This window comes from Colius striatus, chromosome 11 (assembly GCF_028858725.1).
Source record: "Colius striatus isolate bColStr4 chromosome 11, bColStr4.1.hap1, whole genome shotgun sequence".
NCBI classification, from domain to species: domain Eukaryota; kingdom Metazoa; phylum Chordata; class Aves; order Coliiformes; family Coliidae; genus Colius; species Colius striatus.
The window spans coordinates 23,002,833-23,023,751 of record NC_084769.1 but is presented as its reverse complement, the minus strand read 5'-3'; the positions used below and the strand labels follow the sequence as shown (position 1 = coordinate 23,023,751).

The following is a 20,919-nucleotide window of genomic DNA, read 5'->3' as shown; positions in this document are numbered from 1 at the left end:
TTCAGTAAGAAAGCAAAACAAAAAAACTCAACCCCAGCCCCTAAAAATCCGACTTACCTTCAGGCTTACTACTAAAATCAGGAGGTCTTTTAAAAATTGTTATTATTAGTTAAATAGATTTGGATATTGCAACAGATGAATCACATTTACAGATAAGATATCCTAAGCAGAATTCAAATTGCTAAAAAGAATTTAATAGAAAATGAAAAAAAATCCATAGATTTTAACCATTTGGAAATCGATTTTACCTTTTCTCCATGTCGTCTCAGATGGTTGCAGAGAACTGTCAGTCTGCAAATTCCAGTTTACGAAGCTGGATCTGAATCCCATTAGGACCATGAAACATGGTTAATAAATGTCGATGATCCTTTTTTAGGTTAAGTCTTCTTGATTACAGGTCAAGAGAAATTAGTTCTAAAGTCTGAACTACAAGACAAGACAGCATAACTTATTCCTTTGAGGGAGGACAGACTGGATACTTAAGAACTAACCTCAAGTCTGAGAAGTAATGGATAGCAGAATAGTCAAGGAATTAGATAAAGGCATGTGTTTCCTACAGAGCTGTAGGTTTCTTAGAAGTGCTTTTGGAGTCCTTACAAAGTCATGTCTGTTTCCTCAACTCTGAGGTATTCTCCTGAAATCATGAACCTGAAAACTTAGGGGTCTGAAAAATAACATGCTCAAGGCCCTCTCGAGGCTTCAGTAGGATAGGTCCAACAGCTTATGGGAGCAGGATCCACTCTGAAGGGGCAAAAAGCCTGTACTCAGGAAGCACGCCAGGCAGACCACAGAACCAGCCTTCTAACACTAAACTGAAGAGTGCACAGGCCCCACACAGTACAATAGGTCCCAGGCAGAGCAGCCTGAGGAGAATCAAGTTGGGAGAAATTTTAAGAGAGATGCAATATTTATATTGCTTAGATATAGGTATTAACTTGCTATTCAAGTATCTATTAAGTTTTGAGGCAGAAAAGAAAGGTAAAAGAAAACTCAAGCAAATGAAGTAGTATTGTATTTGAGAATCTACATTGTTTATTTCAGCAATAAGTGCCTCCAAACCTAAAGTACAATATTACAAAATCTACAACACGAAAGTAGAAAATATTCAAAATGCACAGAAACACGTCACCTTTAATGTGATTAAAACGTCACATGAGATTTTTTGCAGTTAAGTGGCTGTTAAGGATGTGCTTTACAACATTGTATAGAAATCTGTAAGTTTCCTGTACAGGCAGGATCCTCACGCTTGTGCAAGTCGTTCTAGGACTCTTCGGTAATCTGAAACAAGTTGTTGGAAGCTCTCTTCTAACTGTTCGTGTTGCATGTTTATGTCTATTTGGTTCAACTGATTCGTCAGCTCCTCTGGTCTTAGACATCTTCTCATCTTGGCAAGTTCTCTTTGCTTTTTCTAAACAATCAAACAAAGAGCAGCTTGAACACAGCAAACAATCATTAAGAATACAGTATTTCATGAAATGTTTTCAGTTCAGTGTCTAGTTAAAATGGCCCTAATCCTAAGAAAAACAGTACGTGTTTGATTAGGACATCTTTTCCATTAAACCTTGGAACTGCTGTGTTACCAACGAACCAGTGAAATGAAAAACAGTTCCAAAGCTTTCTTTACTCAAACAGACTAGGTCTAATGGTACTTCTGCTTTGAAGACTTATGGCATAAAAACTAGTCTGCAAAAAAGTGCCACCAGGCTATTTAGTTCTATGCTGACACACTGGCGTCCCGCAACGTGGCTGTTCTGCTTCCCTAGAATTGACTATAAAAAAATTAATTCTAAGCAGAATTTCCATGAGTTGTTATAAATTATTCAAAGCTTTCCCAGGATTAGCGGTAACAGTTTTGAAACGCAGTAAGATTACTTACAAGCATAAATATATTTGTATAGGAAGAAATGGGCTTCCCCTTACTGTGTCACGTTATAGTCTTACCCATTTCTCAAATACACAAGTATTTTGAGATGTTTTTCCTTTCCCCAGATACACTTTTATACAATTTATATCTATTTCTGAACTGTTCAGGTCTTTTCCATTCTTCAGTCTTCCCTCACATGGTAAAAGCAGAAAGCCACTCAATATTTCATTAAATAAAGGAAATATATGTATTACGTATACCTGACATCTTGTAATTAAATCTTTGTGACACCTGTGCAGTGCCTATGGAATCACAGAGCTTAGCATAGAATCATAGAATAGTAGGGGTTGGAAGGGACCTTTAGAGATCACCTAGTCCAACTCCCCTGCAGAAGCAGGGTCACCTAGATCAGGTTGCATAGGAATGGGTCTTGAAGACCTCCAAGGAAGGAGACTCCATAACCCCTCTGGGCAGCCTGTGCCACTGTTCCCTCACCTTCACAGTGAAATATTTTTTTTCTTATGTTTAAGTGGAACTTTTTCTGTTCCAGAATTATCCCATTACCCCTTGTCCTGTTGCTAGCTCCTATAGAAAAAAGGGATGTCCCAACCTCCTGACACCCACCCTTCAGATATTCATAAATGTTAATAAGATCTCCCCTCAGTCTCCTCCAGACTAAACAGCTCCAGTTCCCGCAGCCTTTCCTCCTATGAAAGATGTTCCATTTCCCCGATCATCTTGGTGGCCCTGTGCTGGACTCTCTCCAGCACTTCCCTGTCCCTCTTGAGCTGAGGAGCCCAGAACTGGACACAGTACTCCAGATGAGGCCTCACCAGGGCAGAGTAGAGAGGGAGAAGAACCTCTTCCAAAACCATTCTACTTCAACAATCAGTCTCAAAATCAAAGCCTTCTGTACTCTATTTAATTTTACACTCTATGATAGATGCTGAGGGTCAAGAGGAAAGGAGACCACAATAAACTGTGAATGAGTAATATCAGAAAAACCTTTAGAATCTTTCTCAGATCTCATAAATGAGCAAAGTTCAGTTAAAAAAAGGAGGTTCTGTATCAGAATCCTGATGAGGCCTGCAGGCACATTTCTAGCCAACAAGCAAGAAACATTTCCTTGTAGAAAGGATATCAAAAACAGCACAGATGTTCAAATTTTAGATTCATGTTAGCTCTATCTAGTAAAAATGAGAAAGACAGCCAATCACACATGTGACGAATTACCCAAATGAAAATAGAGATGAGTACTTTCCGATCAAACCTGTCAGCAGAAAAATGAAAACAAAGGCACGATTAAGGAGACATATCTACTACAGTCCACTAATGAGCATAAAAAGCAGAGTTCCATGGAACTAGAGAAGCCACTGTGAAACTTCAGTTTCATAGGCTGCTCACCTTCTGAGCTACTTAGAGTGATGCTGTATTTTTAGCAACAGCCTCCTTGCTAATGTTGAAGACTTCAAGGGGAATAGATGTATTAGCTTTTTTTTCTCATCTGAGGCTTCTGCACAGAGTTTTATTCCATGGTTGCCCATGGAATTTTGGATTTTCCCCACAGGGCTTCAGTACCGAGTGAATGAGTTGAAATTATGTGACAGTCCTGTTACCTGAAAAATCATGGCCTTTTTTCTAGTGTACACTAAGTGAAATTTAGCAAGTGACACAAGACACTCATGAAAGAACAGAAAGGGTTTTGATTAAGGTCCTGACACTCAGTATGACATGGTGTTCTCTCCAGATTATCCAAGTATTTAATACAGTGCTAGGTTCTCACTTCTAACAGCCTCCCAAGTCCAACATGAGTACAATCAAAATTTTGCTGTTTTGGTAGAACAGGGTAAGTGCTGTTTTAGGAAAGCTTGCAAGCTAACCGAGGTACTATTCACTTTATGGAACTTTTCCAACAAGGTTTTGGCTTGCTTAGCAAGCACTTAAAGTAAGAGAGTAGCTAACACACTAGTTATAGCAAAAGCCCTAGATTTATTTCTGGTCTTTTGACTCAGTACAAAGACTGATGCCATTAGCAGCTAGGATATATTTTTAAAAATCTGTATCTCAAAGGGTCGACTTATGCAACATGGACCAACTATACTGAAGGTACTGAAAAGCATACTTAATAGGAATTAAGAAAACTACTTTGTAGCAAGTTTAATACTTATTTGAATTTCACTGCTGACATTATTTAATACTGCATCTGCACATGGTTTTATGTTGATATGGCTCAATTATTTCTAGTAAGTTCTTTGGTTAAGACCTAGCTAACAAGTAGAAAAGGAATCTAAACTATACATTGCAGACTAGGTAAACATTACAGCATTTAACTCTTGAAATGTTTGGCTTGTCTAAGATAATTTTAGCCTTTTAAAGACATTGTCTTTTTTCCCCCTCTCTTCTTAAGCCCAAGCAAGATAACATAAATTCAGTAGTAACTTCACGCTGGAAACAGTAAGGAGCTAAATACAGGATCTTCAGCACTGCTACACATGAACGTTCTTTACATCTGTATACATGTCAGTTGAACACTGTTTAACTAATAGCAGTTGATTGGCAACATAATTAGCATCAACTACATTTATGGAAATGAAAGTAAAATCAAGTATAATTAGCCTTGAATTAAGTATTAAATGATACCAAAGTCATACACACCTTATAGGGGCCAATCAGCCTTCTTTTAATGTCCAACCGATAGCTTCTGGACTGTTCTGCATCTCCCATATCTGTTGCACGCAATCGGAGAATTTCATAAACTCGTCTCGTGTGTTGCTAATGAACAGAAAGGAAAATAAAAACCATGTCTGAATAAAGACACTCAACAGAACCCACAGTGCAGAAATATTAGAGTAGTTCTTCAGCTTATTGGACAACAGTCAGAGGCACAGACAAAGCCTCTGTCAAACCTATCCTCCCATTTGGTGGGTTAAATGAATAAACACTCTTGTTTTTCCTTCAAAACCATTTTCTTCCATGTAGTCAGTGTTTGATCTCTCAGTGTGTTGCACTATCTGTAGAGGTGCTTCAAGGATCTGCTGTAAATGAGCAGCAGAAAGTCCAGAAGTGAGAGCCCAAAAATATTTCAAAGAATCAAAGGGCTGGAACTAGAATGGCATGAAACAATACTTCACTAAATAGTATATCCTATGCTAAGTCCTTCACAAGACCTCCTGGAAACAGTAATATCTAAAGTTTTCTGTTTACTAGGGAAGAAAATGAAAGAATTAAGTGGTGAAACCAAAGTGGTTTTGGAGGCAGGATCGGCTAGTATTACATCTGGGAAGAAAAGAAAAATCATGTTGCTACTTACTATATCACTATTAACTGTTGCATCTGTATTAAAACAGAATTTAAGACCAAGTATTTTTTTGCTGAGCAACAGAACAACAATTCTGCCTTTTCATTGCCATATTTGCTAATGAATTTAATCACTTACTGAGATTACCAGCAAATTTAGTTGTTCAGTTTAACAGTTTCATTCTCCAAGTGTTTTGGCCTGCTTTAGTAGCAGTTGTTTGCTACCTTAGTGCTCTGCATTCCCGAAACACTTGTTACTTTCACAAATATACTTGTGAGAAATGGAAAACATGTCAAATTCCATTATATCAACAGAGCCAGTAGGTAAAAAAAAGCATCTTACCTCCTTTCCGATACATTCTAAAAAACAGGTGAAACACCTGAATATGTAAATTCCGTAGAGTCTCCATCTCTATGTTTAAATTGTTACTCTACCAGTTTGGTAAAGATGAGTCCAACTACAACTGTTCTGATTTAATACCTTATTTATTTTCAGTTTTTGCTGAGCTTCCATCACCATTTCTTGACTGAAACCTTGCATTAACTTTCCTGGAGAAAAGCAAAGCAAATCTTGACAGAGCTTTACAAGAACAAAGTCTCTTAGCTTCACATAGTTTTCAGATGGATCTTCAGCTATAAAGAATAAAAAGAGCACATGGTTAATAACAACATTATTTGTTTTCTTATCTGTGGTATGTAATTACATGGAACTATGGAAAACAAAAGCAGCTACAGTATTCATCAGTGTATAAATAACTGTGCTTAATCATAAATACTACTACCACCAAAGTTTTAGATTTTTGACAGTAGATGTTAAGAACTTGCAGATAGAAAAAATGATATTTTATGTATATAGTACTGTACAGTATTATATAGGCATGTCTAAGAGGCTAACAATATACATGTTTAATCCAATTTAACTCCTTGGGAAGAGAAAGTTACTCTATGTATAAATCCTTTTTCTTGTACATTCCATCTATTCTCCATTTGACAGCGTCATAACTACTAAAACACCACCTAATTCTGTGGAAATAAGACTGGTGAAACCATCTTACTGTATACAACTAAACCAGCCAAAGACACATACAGATACGAGTCAGTTTTTCTTAGCAAGGAAGAAACAGAAAGGACCCAAAGGACAAGTTTATCCAAAACTAAAAGGCTGGAAGGACCTAAGTAAACGTTGATTATAATTTCAAGTTACGTCCATTGGTCTTAGAGTGGTAGCACAACTATCAAAACTGTTGCTTTAGAAAAACCAAAGTTGAGAATTAGCTTTGGTGAGTATCAACGTGGTCCCATATGCAACTTGGTTCTCACTTATGAACTCTGCAGAAGGAAAATGCAGGTTAAGCAGATGTTAATTTCCTCTTTCAGAAAGGTTAAAGGCTTTACTTCACAATTTTAGATGCTATATAAGTAAATAACTTGGCCACATGCAGATTGTCCAGCCTGAATTTCCCTTCAAAAAGGGCAATCATCTTGGAAAAAGCTTTAATTTCCCTAACTTATGTGCCATGTAGAATACTCCTGCTTTATTCCATAGACATTAAAACCTATTTTAGTACATATTTACTGTTTGCTACAATTCTGCATTTAAGGCACTGAGGTGTGAACATGTCATATGATTTATGCAATCTCATGTTAAGACTCAGCTATAAAAGCTATGTAAAGCTTTGTACTATTAAAAAAAAAGCAAATGCATGAGGCACATGATTTCCTGTTGCATAAGCAAATGTATGCTTCCTTAGGTTCCTACAAACTGGATTCAAATGATGAGGTAGATTATGTTAAGATTATCCTCAAACAATGCATTACGAAGGCAAGTGTTCTATTTTATTTCAATTAAAATAGTGGAGCTATGTCTAACTAAGATGAAGTCTGAGACCATATTGAGAATTGAATTTTCAAGTCATGTGTCTGAACTGCATTTTCTCCTATACTGGACTTGAAACCACAGTGGAGATGTCACACTTGTGGCAATTCATGTTATAGTTGTTATGCACATATACCCTTCTTCCCCTCTACGACTTCCTCAACAGTTTTTCATTTTTGGGTATCTGTGCACACACCTCTGGTATCATGGCTGCCTTCAGCTAGCAGTCCATGTTCCTGGAGCACAAATTCTCTACAGATTTTTTTACTGTCTGTAAAATTTTGGCTTGCACAGTAATATTAAGATGCTGTTTCAGTTTGGTGTTGCCTACATCCCTAATTTTGATTTTTGGCTAATAGGAATAAGTTGAAGAAGGAATTTGAGAAAGCTTGATCTCTTGGCAAACTCAGCTGTGTATCTCACAATAAAATGGCTAATTAGCTGGTAATCCGTTCATGCTAGGGATTGAATTTTCCTGGTGCGCTGTTCTCTAAGTAAAGGATTTAAGGAGCTACATTATATACAGTTCTTCTGTAAACCAGGGTACTATTAATCCTGAATTGAGATGAAGTTAAATCTTCAAAAGGCTATTTAACTCTGACAAACGAACATGAGAGTTAGTCTGAAGGCTAACAAACCTGAGAATGCTACAGAAAAATGTAACACAAACCTGTTATATCAAGTACTGCAGGAGAAGACATGTAGTATCTGTGAACTGTTTCAAGCATCTGAGCACCATGGCCTTCTCCCTGGAATGGTGGCAAGACCAGCATCTGGCTACAGACAAAGGAATGTATTTTCAGTTCAAATGTACGCATTTGCAAACATTATAGTGTAAAGACTCAAAACCAAAATGGTAGTTCATTTTAGGTTAAAGTACATGCAGCAATCTTCATGTTCCAATGTAATTTTTCACAGAGTCTTAAAATTGCTAAATATTCAAATGTTTGAGATTCCCTGTGCTTCAAGAAGGGAACAATGAAATAAATCAGTGCATAGCCAGCTAATAATGGGGATTTTTTTAAACAAATCAACACCATTATAAACAAGTATTGGGAACTTTAGCAGTTCCCTCTTCTGAAATAAAAGGCAAGGCACGAGTTACGCCGCCAATTACCTTACACGTGGCCGGGTTTTGTCTGGGTACACATAGTAATTATAGACTGTCATGTAGCCTACGGTCGCAAAGAGCGTAGCTCCGTCCTTATTATACTTCTCAAATCTGCAGATAAAACAGAAAGCCAAGCAGGTCAATTACAGTCGCGCTCCCATGCAGTGTCCATTTTCTTTTCCATTCTCCAACTGAATTTTCAGTGTCAGCAAGCTACTCTGTGAGGGCCCAATGGGTACACCTGCTATGTCTGAATGTACAATTCACTTAATTGGTGTGCAGCAACTTGGATAAATCAGGCCTCTTTACAGCACTTCAGTGCACTTGCCTATTATAAAGATGAATAGGTGGCATGTAAAAGAAAACACAGGCAAAGCTCATTTTACTGTTTAAGCCTACATTCAGGGCTCTAACGGACAACAGCATTTAATTCGGCTCTATTCTCAAGCTTTCCCAAAGCATAATGGAGGAAAACTCAAGCCTCATAAACAATGGTTTTTCTTTTCTGGGAAAAATATCATTATACTGCTCCAATAATTGGCCAGCCACAATTAAAATGCAGGCTTTGTGGAGGTAATAAGGTCCACTATTGCTTTAGAACTGTACTTACACTAGAAAGTAGTTCCATCTTTCATCATCTACATCAATAAAGCTAGCAGTTTCAATAAACCACATCAAGAACGTCTGAAGCCTTTCATGATATTCTCGAAAGCCTGGATATGTCATGTCAGCCTAGGGAAAAAGCCAGGAGAAGTCAGGTGAAACCTATCACAGATGGAGGAGGAAAAAATATGCAAAATCTAATTAAACCCTCCAGTATAAAAAAGTATCTTTATCATTATCTATTACCTGGTAAAGATGACCATATTTATATATTAGAACGGAAACATTACTGAAAGCACATAACTGCCAAATAAAAATTAATTTGGCTGCTCAAAAGCAGATGTTTAACTTATTTTTCATACCTTGTATATCTGATACGTTATATCTTCACCGGCATCCTCATTATGGATAGAATATGTGTGTAGCAGCATTCCAAAGGGCTTGAAATTGACCTCCTTTTCTAACAGAGACACAAAGTCATCTGTGTTTGTGCAAAAGCCAGGAGGAATGATTTCTCTAATTTTACTTTCAACATCGTCTGCCTGGAGATTACAAAAGGAGGCAGGATCAGTGGAAGACTAGAAAGACAGCATTGATGTCAGTATTACGCTATAATAGATGAGTATAAGAGACATGACAGCCTAACATTAATAAAAAAGCAAAATTTACAAAAAAAGGAAAAAGCAAGTGTTTCAATTGTTCAGCAATGACCTTCCAGCGAGTTAAGGAACTGCCCCAAAGAGATCCAGAAAGACCACAATCCAGCAACTGTAAGCATGCAACAACTCATAGCTACATCATAAGTTCAACAACACTTTTATGTTTAGAGATTGTTACATTAGAAAAAGTAAAACCTAAGAGCACTGATAGCTATCCTGAAAGCACAGCATATTCAGAAACAAAGACTTTCTAGCCAGCAATTCTCCAAAGCCTTGGGGAACCTAGGTTCCTAAACAAGCAACTTACAAGAATGGTGAAGAAACTAAGTGGAAGAAAAAGAATAAAGACCAAAAATGGTAGCTCCCAAACAAGAAAATGATGGCTAGCACACTTGCATTCTTATGCCTCCCTATAGGATCAGCTGCAAAACACATTAGAAACTCGAACAACAGTATCCTATATTTTAATCAAAGAACACTTTGACAACAAAGTTTGAAATCAAATAAAAATATAATTTAAGGATACTGTCAGCAAATATGACCTGTAGTCTAACACACCATGGAAGACAAAATACTGACACTAAGATTAAATTCAGACATTAAAATTACTCCTTTCAGATAACCAAAGCAAAAGTTAGAGACTATCAGCTGAGCAGACTTCATAATCCTTTTCAGACCCCAAAAAGACCACTTGATTGAATACATTTACTACTTCTTTTTAACCATGAATATTTGATGAAGTTTCACAATAACGTATTACTGCTTCTCACCAGGCAATAAAACTTAATGAATTGGTCTCAACTTAACAAAACCGTACTCCTCAATACAACCCCTAAAAGCCTGACATTACATTCAACAAAATGAGCTTACATTCAATTCAAACTTTCTTCTGGACAATGAATCCAGGTTTTTACTTAATGGAGTTTGCCGTGAGTTCAGCTGTAATGTTTGTATTGTATCTATTTCCACAAGGACTGACACAAGAACACTTTGTGTTAACTTACTAAGCAGCTCTTTCACACCGTTTACATGCATGATGGGTATTAGTTCAAAACCAAGACCCTTGCTACTTAGCATTCAAAACAGGGAAATTAAGATGCTTAGAACAAAATGCACTACAAAAGGCTAATACAACATGCTTCTAATTCCTGTCCTTTCAACCACAGTCCCTTAAGTAGAAGCAATGCACCTGCAAATGAATAGCACTTTATCATTCAGCTACGTTTTTAGTGTAGAGAAAGATGGACGTAGTTAAGCACAAACAAGTTCTATTCTTAATGGCTTGGTACTACCAACATTTATATTTATATTTGTAGAGAGCTATTAAGCAGATAAAATATAGCTCTAGAATATTTGATGTAAGAACCCAGTTAAAATGCATACAATCTTTACATTCATTTCATTCTCAAAACAAAGGAGATGCATTTATTGGAACCTTTGCTATTCTTCTTAAAGCAGTACTAGTAAAAGATTTTGTTTACGCTTACCGATTTAACTGCTTTACACAAAATCAGTCTTTTTTTTTTCCAAAATCACCAAATTACATAAAATATTTGTCTGGATCACATTTTTTAAATGCCTTCTATAAAACTGTACAAGTGCATTGTGTACACAGATCTTGGGTCAGCATTGCTGACAAGGGTGTAGGAAACTACAACTATAAATCTGTTGTGACTTTAATTTTGTCTATCTGTAAACAGAAAGAATAAACAAACTAGAGTTTAAACAATACTTCCAAGCATCAGTTCAATAACTCTGACTACATGGAAAGTATCTAAATCAGAAGAATACACAGTATAAAGTATTACAGAGAATATTTAAGTAATTTTGCTACCCTCATGTTCTATGTTTCTTCCCTAGCTGTATGAAGGAAGACAAACTTTCACCAGTTGAAAGCACCTAAGATAATGCACCCATCACTGTCTGCAACCACAGAAAAATCTTGCTTTCCATAAGATCATGAAAACAGAGGCTTAGTAGACAAAGCAGTAGATAGTCCTTCTTGGTTCTATATGACAACAGATTTTCACCTACTGCCTCCTAAAATTTCTCCCCTCTTGAAACGGGACACATTTCAATTTAAGAAAATAAACTATATTCTTCAGTTACTTTTAGAGTTAACAAGATCCCTCTTTCTTACAGAGGAAATCCCAGAACTCTGAATGGTGTCTTAAGTAATCCAATTTTCAGTTAGTAAGTCCTGGAGTATATCATCAACAGAAAACAAATAATTTGCTTCATTAACACCTGTACTTTAAGGGAAATATCCACTACTTAGTAGGCACTTTCGAAACACTTCTCTCTGAGGTGCTCATAATCCAAGGGATTAGCAAAATTTGTTTACTACCTTTTCCTTATGCATTTCTTTGATATTGGTGAGAGGTTAATTTCCTTTATCAGAGTGAGGCACTCCTATTTTACCAGTCTACACGGATGCACATGATGATGCACCAAGTTCAGTTCAGAAAAACCACCAGTGGACTACTACATCAGCATTAAACACAGGCAAAACCATTTCATGAAGTGGGCAAAAACCTGAATAAAGCCAGACAAGAGTTATTGAGCCATGGTTCATGGAAGTACTGCCTGTAATGCATTACCTTTGTAATCAGAATCATGTGAGGTCATGATGGGAAATTTGGTATAGGCTTGTAACTAAACTTGATTTGTAGTGGACTTTGTACAGTGTGGTCTCTTTGTACATTGCATTTGACTCTGGATAATCTTAGTACAGGTTATTCTTGTACTAACAGGCAGTTAGTATGCCACTTGTATACCAGGAAGATGCTGTTTCAAATTGCACTTCATTAACTTTTGTATGAAGCAAATGTATTAGACTAGTTGCAATGCAATAGAAATACATTGATAGTAAAGATTGTTTCAGACGTTGGTGAAATACTTTCAGCCACCTTGAACAGCTGCAGTTCTCAAAGCAGCATGCAATTTGGAGGTCAATGCTGTAAACATTTACTTCAGATATTTGGATTAAAAAAAAAAAAATCAACCCCACACAAGAGAAATCCTGTCTATCTGCATTAAAAGAAGTGCCAACTTCTATTCAAAACAATCATACTTTGCTGAGCCTTTCCCACAAACATGGTTTTAGAACCACCTTTAAGAAGATGATAAAGACGCATTAACGTGACTGGAGTTCCAGCTCTTGACACTTCAGGATTTTATCTTTTACCTCATGTTTGAAAACATCTTGGAGAAAAAAAATAGCATTATCAGGAAAAATAGTTCTGTCAGTGCCTAGCAGATTGTAGCAACTGTTTTAGTAATAATGGAATCAAACTTAACATCCCAGAACAAAACCGCCCACTGTTGAATGGGTTTGTGGGGGTATGTAGACACAAAATCCTAAGCTGTGAATAACTTTGCAGAGCATTAAAATTAACTTTTTGCTTGTAACCAGTTATGTTAAAGGCAGAAACTGATGTACTTTCCAAAACACTATCTAGTCACAGCACAAAGATTACCTGTCATGTATGGCAGATAATCACACTAAGATGCAGACTATCTGAATGAGCTCAGATCAGCAATCAGTTAACTTTAAAAAAGAAAATGTTAACATGAATTTAAATTACACTCTGCTGTAATGACAGCTCATTTTCATCTCTACAGATACAGTCATATCTTAGAATGGTTAAAACTAATGACAAATACAAACACAGAGCAAGAATGATGACAATCATATCTTTTTTTCCTACTTTGATTCCAAATCAGCCACATGAGCCGTCTGCCAACGGAAGCACAGGGTAAGCTACCAGAGTCTTCTGATTCAGTCAAAGCCTGTAAACACTCTGCAAAAGAATTCAGAAGCCTTGCTCAAAAAGCTTCTCTTTTTTTGTCGCTGCCTCAGTCCTTTAAAAAACTGGAGGAACAGTTCAGTACAAAAAACAGGCCTTGAAGGCAGCAAGGATTCCAAGTGATGAAAAAAAGTTGCAGAGGATGCTTGGGGCAAGACAGACTTTGCTTGCCTTGCTTGTACCTCCAGAAAAGCAAAGCATAGAGAGAATAGACAAATCACAAGTAAAAAAGTGCTAAGATGTGGATTCCTGACATAATTTTTAAGTTACATTGGTGAAAGATTGGACTGTTTCATTTTAATATGATTGCTACTTTGCCAACATAGAATCATAGAATGGTAGGGGTTGGAAGGGACCTTTAGAGATCATCTAGTCCAACCCCCATGTAGAAGCAGGTTCACCTAGATCAGGTCACATAGGAACATGTCCAGGCAGGTCTTGAAGACCTCCAAGGAAGGAGACTCCACAACCCCTCTGGGCAGCCTGTCCCACTGCTCCATCACCCTCACAGTAAAATAGTTCTTATATTTAAACAGAACTTTTTGTGTTCCAGCTTCATCCCATTACCCCTTGTCCTGTTGCTAGCTACTATAGAAAAAAAGGAAGTCCCAAACTCCTGATACCCACCATTTAGATATTTGTAAATGTTAATGTAATCTCCCCTTTCCTTTATTTCTAAAAACCTTCTAAAGATTGAAGAGCATGACCGTTCCCTCCTAAGATGTTGCCCTAGCCCCAGATGTGTTTCAGACATGTCCAGGCACTTAACCTGTTGAACTAAGAATATTCAAATACAACCTCAGACCAGGCACAGGCAAACATTTAAAAACTGTTTAGCAAAATCATTTCAATGTTTTTCCCTTTACAATAGGCCTTGTCTTGAAAACATTTAAACAAGCTCCAGTGAATTTGGAATTCAGAACTTAAAATACGTCTCGAAGTTAAAGATGTTTACTTTTTCTAAAAAGACCCCACCCTTCTCAGGCAGAGTAGTTGGAAGCCAGTGCAAACATACAGCCATTTCATACTACAGATGATTATAAAGATTCATCAATAATGATTTTATTAGCTCTTTTGGAAAGAAATCAACCCTTATCTCTTCCTTGTAACTAAGTAAAACTCAAATGATACCAGGTTTTCCAAATGCAGAGACGACCATGAAAAACTGAGTTTTTCTACATAACTGTTAAATACGTGGTCAATACTTAATAGTTAAAAACATCAAGGAGGTATTTTATTCCCGTTTTTAAGGTCCCTATACCTTGTTCAGTTAGCTCTAAGACTCATTAGCTTAGCTTTTGTGGGGTTCTCAAAAAATATTCTGAGAGCATATAGGCACAAATAATTTTTAAGAAGCTTTTCTACAACTATTCTATAAGCTTGGAAAGCCTATATAGGCAGAAAAAGATAAAAGTAAAAATCATCAAATTAAACAAATGTATTGCAGGTAATTGTATTATTGTACTCATTTAAAGTAAGGTGTAAAGCACATGACACTCACATTTCTAGTCCTGTTTCTGCCTTCTCAACATCTGCCATAGAGACACAGACAAGCATCCTATCTCATTAAGTGTTTACAGAAATGTTTTCCTTCTTATTAAATTATCTTTAATAGAAAACCCACCAATGTTAGTCCTCCTCCTGGAGACAGTCAGAATGAAAATACAGACTAGATAAGATGCTGGGGTTTTTTGGAAGTGGCTTTGGTATTAGCACCTCAAACTTGACTGTACTGTTTGACACAATTTTGATGGTACCGCAGTCAAAGGAGGAGTAATGGGAAAATGTACAGCTGAAGTTCAAAGCTTTTTTCAGCTTAGCAATAAAGGCAACTTTATGTGCTTTTAATGTAAAGCATGTTTGGGTGCATAATTATTTGTCTATGTTCTTGTCCACAGCCCAATTAAACCCTCTCAATAATGCTTCAAAGTGTTGATTTGGTCTGTATTTACCTCCACACAGTCAAACTTCTCAGTAACTTTAGAAGTATATTCAATGCGGAAGAGCGTTGACAGGTTACCAGCAACATAGTACAAGAGGATCTTCAGTCCTTTGTAGCCAAAAGCGACCTCACTGAGGAAGAAGAAAAGAACAGATAGGAACTCTATACACATCAGAACATGCACATCACAGAGCTTTCACTTTATATGCTTTGAAGTCTACACCATCTTTCACAGTAAGGTGTACTAAGCTTCCTAATGGGAAAAGGGTATCAAACTAGAAGTGCACAATCTAGACAGAGATAACGTCTATACTATTTCTACTAGTTATTTTGCTCCTCTAGTGGAGAAATAGAACATGTTCCTCAACTCAGTGAGGCAGTGTCTGTGCCCTTGCTGGGACATCTCACGAAAGAATATCTTAATTAGATAATACTGTATGTATATTTATCAATATCTTAAACTCATTACCATGTATTTATATGGATTAATATAATATAAATTATTAAAACTTTGCAGCATAGTATAATATTTTGGAACAGACTACTACAAGTTATATGGTAAAAAACACAAACAGACAACCAGTCCTAGCAACAAATGTGGTTTTGGTTATTCAATCCAATTATAGTTATCAAATCTAACTAGAATCGAGTAAATGCAACAAAACACCTGGTAGGGAATACAAAAGCCTTTTTTTTACACTTTGAAAATAAGAGTAGCCTGAAGATAAACACTACACTGCTATGAAGTATAGAGAAGTTAATTTTGGTGAAAAAAACAAAAATAAACTGCAGGAAACAGTCATGTTCATGGGTTCTTCTTTCCTTATTTTAATTAAGTTTTTTAACTGAGACCTTTCTTTTCTGGTGGCACATTTATAATTTAAATTTTGAAGTATAAGTGCCAGAACAAGAAAATCCTTGTTAGTTGTACTGACAGATTGGAGAACTCTCTCACTAAAACTATAATTGTCAATGTTAGCTGCAGCAGGTGTCTAACAGTGTAACTACTTTTACTACAATACAGCTAGTTCACCCACTGGGAGTACTAGGAAAGCTTTTTAAATTAACTGAAAATTAAGAAATCTACCTACTTGAAAAAGTCCACAGATAGGTGCATGTGGATTTTCCTTGGCGGATTTTTGTTTTATTTTGCTTTTTAAACTATGGACAGATTGTTGAATATCATTCTATTGAAAATATTAAATCACTGTCCCTACTGCTAGAGTAAGTTCCCTACAGTATTTAAAAAGTCACTATATTTGAAAACAAAACAAACTTTTCTCTAGTTTCTGTATTCCCTGCACATCTGGCTGGTTAGAAGTGTACACATTAGAAAAAATAACCCCTTGAATTTAATACAGTTAGCATTTAATGATCTAGAACAGTCAACAATGTGAGTTTAATACTTGACTTCTGTGTTTTATTCCCTAGAAATCTGAGTATTCAAAAATAAATTGATACACCATTGCTAGATACTGGGAAAGGGGTTTGGTACACATGAATGTGAAGGTTATTAGCAAGAATTGTTAATTTTTTAATCTTAGAAAAATACCATGAACAGGATACCCACTTAAGCAAATAATTCTGACTGCAAAATTCAAGTCACTCTCTGCTTGTCTGCTTTAAAAATGGCATATAACATTTCAACAGCCTTAAACTCTACAAGCTAGGCACCGAAGCCATTGTTTCCCTACACAGGCATAAAACTGAAGTATTGTTGTATCATTTAAAACAGCTTGGAATAGCAAAGATTTCTTGTTTTCTAACTATTTGGAAGCAACTTTCCCCTTCTGTACCTACTAATTTGACTGATACTTTAACTTACTCATCTCCAAACACCTGATGGCTATACTCTGGGTTAAACGTTGTGTTCTCATCCTCCAAATCCTCAGGAAAGCGAACTAAGAAGAAAAATAAAAGAAAAAAAAAAGCATGACAAAGTCATCAGCATTTGTTTGTTTCTGCATAGACACTCTGCTAGATATTCAAGCACTTTTCCATTACAGAGTCAGAAAATTCTGATTACAAACTCACCTATCTGGCTGGCATATACATGAAATAATGACATCTCGTGCAGTTTAGGATGCACGTTGACCCAAGGAGATCAAATCATTAAGTGGAATAAAACCAAAAAATTGATCCAGATATAGATATATGAAAAATATATAAATGTATCTCCTGAATGTTACTCTCTTTACATCATGATGGAAATTAGGACTCTGAAGAGAATAGTGTATAACTGCTTTTACATACACATTGAGAAAAAAAGTCTTTTTTTTATGGTACCACTTTGTAGCTTCTCACCTTTTCTCTTAAATCTGTATGTGGACCATCTACACTTTCCGAAAGAAAAATGGAAGCTAAAAGTAGTAGCTGAAATGGGCAATGAAAACCTTAATTAAAAGATTAGCAGCGTCCCCAAAACCTGATATAGCAGCTCTCCAGATTTCTAGACAAAATTCACACAGATGTCATTATCTTTCATTCTTTCCTTTGGTTTTAGAAAGGTGGAAGAGAAAAAAAAGTATATCTTTTAATAAAACCATTGTTTGAAATAATGTTTAAGTGGAAGAGAAATACTTCACAATTCCAGTGACTTAAAAATGTAAGTATTTTGGTTATAACACTTTTGGTTCACAAGCCAAAGGCAATTGTGTACTAAAAATGTTACTGGACTATCCAGAACAGATTGCTAGCAGTAGTTCTGAAAAGTACTTGAGAGGTTAACTACTTTTATTTTCTTATTAAGCTGTGGGATTTGTACTGCCCAACAATTGCTGAAGGGCTGGAAAGATGATAAAAATGCTATATTCTTCAAGTTATTGCTACTGCATGTAAGTTGGAGATATGCACATCTACCAAGAGTTCAGTAATTCTGTCTGTTTTCTGGGGGTCTTACTCTGCAAATTAGCTAGAGAGAATAATAAACAGTTCTCATATGTCCAACGTTTTTTTCTATTCAGTTTTTAAATAATCTTCATTTAAAATGTATAGTGTAATCAAGCTGCTAGGGAGGAAGGGCAGCAAAAAGCCCAAATGAACTACACTTCTCAGTTTTCTTGTTTTGTTTTTTTTTTTAGCTCCTCAAAGAAAGAGTAAAAAAATAAGCCAAGGTGTAATTCCAATGCCCTTTGGTAACATGCTAATAAATTGCTGACAACATTATTATGTAGAGACTGGACTGAGTTTCTATAGCTGTACTTTAATTGTAGTGTACTCAGCAAAACCAGACTATGTATTCCCATCCTTGTGTTTGTTTATTCTTGTGAATAAGTACATATTAAAAGCTGTGTGGATTTAAGTGTAAAGAAGTTTAAGAAGGTATTCAAATATTCCCGTATCAAATGCACAATATTTAAAAAGTGACATTACCTAGTTTCAGCTGAATTGCTTCATTTGTATTACATTTGTATTCAGCCAGTTTCTTCTCCATAGCAGTAAGACCTGAAGAAAAGTATATATTTTAAGAAAAGTGAAGAGTGATTAATGTGTCACTAATATCCAATGAACACATTCAGAAGAAAGTTCTCAAAACCAGAAAACACACACAACACAAAACCACTAAAAATACATGTCAAGTAAATTTTAAACAAAAAGCTACAGTATGCTCCAATGTGTAAAAGCAATATAGATATAAACATCTTAAACACTTTTTCTAGAACTAAACCAGACCACAACTATCTCTCTTTTTAGTTCCTAAGAATGAAAGGCATTACAAAGTGTTCCAAGTTATCACCAATAAAACATATTTGAAAGCTGTAAGTAAAAACTAAGAATTAAGTCTAACAGATGTTTCTTTTAAAGCCCATGGTAAGTAATATGTTTCAGGGCATTCCAAATGTTTGCATGAAGTCATTTTCATAAACAGGTGTTCACAAAGTATGTTCATGCATACCACCAGCAATTATGCCGTTACCATTTCTCTTCCAGGGCGGATGTGGAAGGAAACAAACAAACTGTATCTAGTCTGTTTTTTAACGCGTAACCTAGTATCGACAATAGGCTTCATTTATTATAGCATTTTTCTAGTATTTTACAAGTCCGACTCTCTCTTCACTCCAGAATTATTCCTCTAACACCAGATAGTGAATCTGCTGTAAATACAAACTTGTGCTTTTGTTTCCCTCCCCATCTCACTAAACTAGGGGAGACATGAAGAAAAACTCTGGTTTATCAGTACTAAGCGTGGAGACCACAAGCCCATGAATGCCTGTCTGCCCTGCAGCAGCGTCTCCACAGCATCAGAGGGGGTGGAAAGTTAGCCGCTGTCGCCACCCAGACACTCGGATCAGCCCTCCCTGGTACCCTCACGCTCTGGTCCCGCCACGGCCGCCCGAGTTTACGCTCCGCATCCGTGTCCCATGTCCCGGCCCCATTGCCCCCATAAGTGGAAGGCGCCAAAGCCCCACTGGTAGCTGCATGAGCACGGCAGAGGGGAATAGTATCGACTGCCTCCGGGGCCTCACTCCCCTTCACGAAGAGGGGTCGGCAGCGCCCAAACCTGTTCCTACAGGTAGCCAGGCCGCCGTCCCCCTCGCCGTCAGAGTGTCGAAGCGGACCGTGTCAGCCCTCGGAGCGCAGGCGGGCGGCGCAGGCCAGGCCCGGCCCGGCCCGGGCCGGTGACTTACCCGCCATTTCCGAAGAGCTGCGGCGGCAGCGGAGCCAGCCGGCCAGGACGAATCAACCCGCGCGCCCACTCAGCGGAAATGAGCGCGCGCACACACTTCCGCTTCCGCGAGGGGCCAACCGCTGCACCGTGCGAGGCGCGTGCCCCGCGCGCATGCGCAGCGCTGCTCCGCACGCCGCGCTCGGCCGCCGCCAGCCGTCGGGAGGCGCATCGGCAGCTCGGGCTGACCCGGCCCGGCCCGCACACGCGCATCGCCGCCTCCCGCGCCGCCGCACCTGCCCGGCGGCCAGCGGCGCCGCGTGCGGCGGGAGCGCGGCGGGAGCGCGCCGTGGCGGGGCCGCGCCCGCGGGCCCTGCCTCTCACTTTCACTTCAGGTGCATTCCCATCCGAGCGCTGTGGGCGGTTTCACCCTCACCTAACTCGTGGGCTAAATCCAACAGTAACCCTTCGTGAAGAGGCTTGAATTATAACACCTGCCTTCCTGCCTTGGAGTGGGCACGGGGACCTCTTTTACTTACAGGCTTTCTTCATATATAAACAGACCTCAAGGCTCAATGCCACTGCTGCACGTCAGCTGGGGGGAATAGCTTTATCATTGGTCAAAAATAAACCCATATGCCGAACAGCTTGGTAACAGCCACAGCTGGAAGGACCACGATTTCTGCAATTTTCTTCTAAGGGCTTGTTTCCTGACGCACTCCATTCCTCTGCTGCTAGCTTAGATACAGACTTGCTGAACAAGACCCTTCAGTGGTCATTAACCAACCAGCCAGACTTCAAGCAGCATTTCTGTCATCAGTTGGCACATAGGCACGTGTTTAGTCTGTGAACTCCCAAGTTATCTTCAGGAATTTTTTGTTGACCAAAAGAAGTTCTGCTTTTTAGAGAAAATCAGTTGGTTTAGAGTTGCTGGTCCTTGTTTTGTGACTACTGTTACAAACTGCCAACTACTGTGTTGTGGTTTGTATCTCACTCTGTTATCTGAGGTATAACACCAGCTGTCCTTTTCATGTTTTCCAGTGACATGAAAGAGAACTTGTTGGGCCCTTTAAATAGTAGAGCAAGAAAAGCCATTATTATTTAAGTCAGATTTTATAAGCCCTTGCTATGATTGTACTGTCCAAACAATTT

At 37.8% G+C, this 20,919-nt stretch overlaps 1 protein-coding gene across 1 annotated transcript; it reads right to left on the bottom strand.

Moving 5' to 3' along the window:
- Positions 1 to 1,009: 1,009 nt before the first annotated feature.
- On the bottom strand, positions 1,010 to 19,900 carry HAT1 (histone acetyltransferase 1). The gene is made up of 11 exons (XM_062004601.1): positions 19,790 to 19,900; positions 18,534 to 18,605; positions 16,987 to 17,062; positions 15,172 to 15,292; positions 9,114 to 9,293; positions 8,759 to 8,880; positions 8,155 to 8,259; positions 7,708 to 7,814; positions 5,643 to 5,794; positions 4,520 to 4,636; positions 1,010 to 1,408 (listed from the first exon to the last, which is right to left on the bottom strand). Exons 1-11 carry the CDS (start codon positions 19,794 to 19,796, stop codon positions 1,241 to 1,243), a joined length of 1,227 nt encoding a protein of 408 aa, XP_061860585.1. The 5' UTR covers positions 19,797 to 19,900; the 3' UTR covers positions 1,010 to 1,240.
- Positions 19,901 to 20,919: the final 1,019 nt, after the last annotated feature.

Coding starts and splice junctions, on each gene's coding strand:
- HAT1 (XM_062004601.1), bottom strand. Junction 17,063..18,533: donor AGCAATTCAGCTGAAACTAG/GTAATGTCACTT, acceptor TTTTCTTCTTAG/TTCGCTTTCCTGAGGATTTG. Junction 1,409..4,519: donor GGCTGATTGGCCCCTATAAG/GTGTGTATGACT, acceptor TTGATTGTTTAG/AAAAAGCAAAGAGAACTTGC.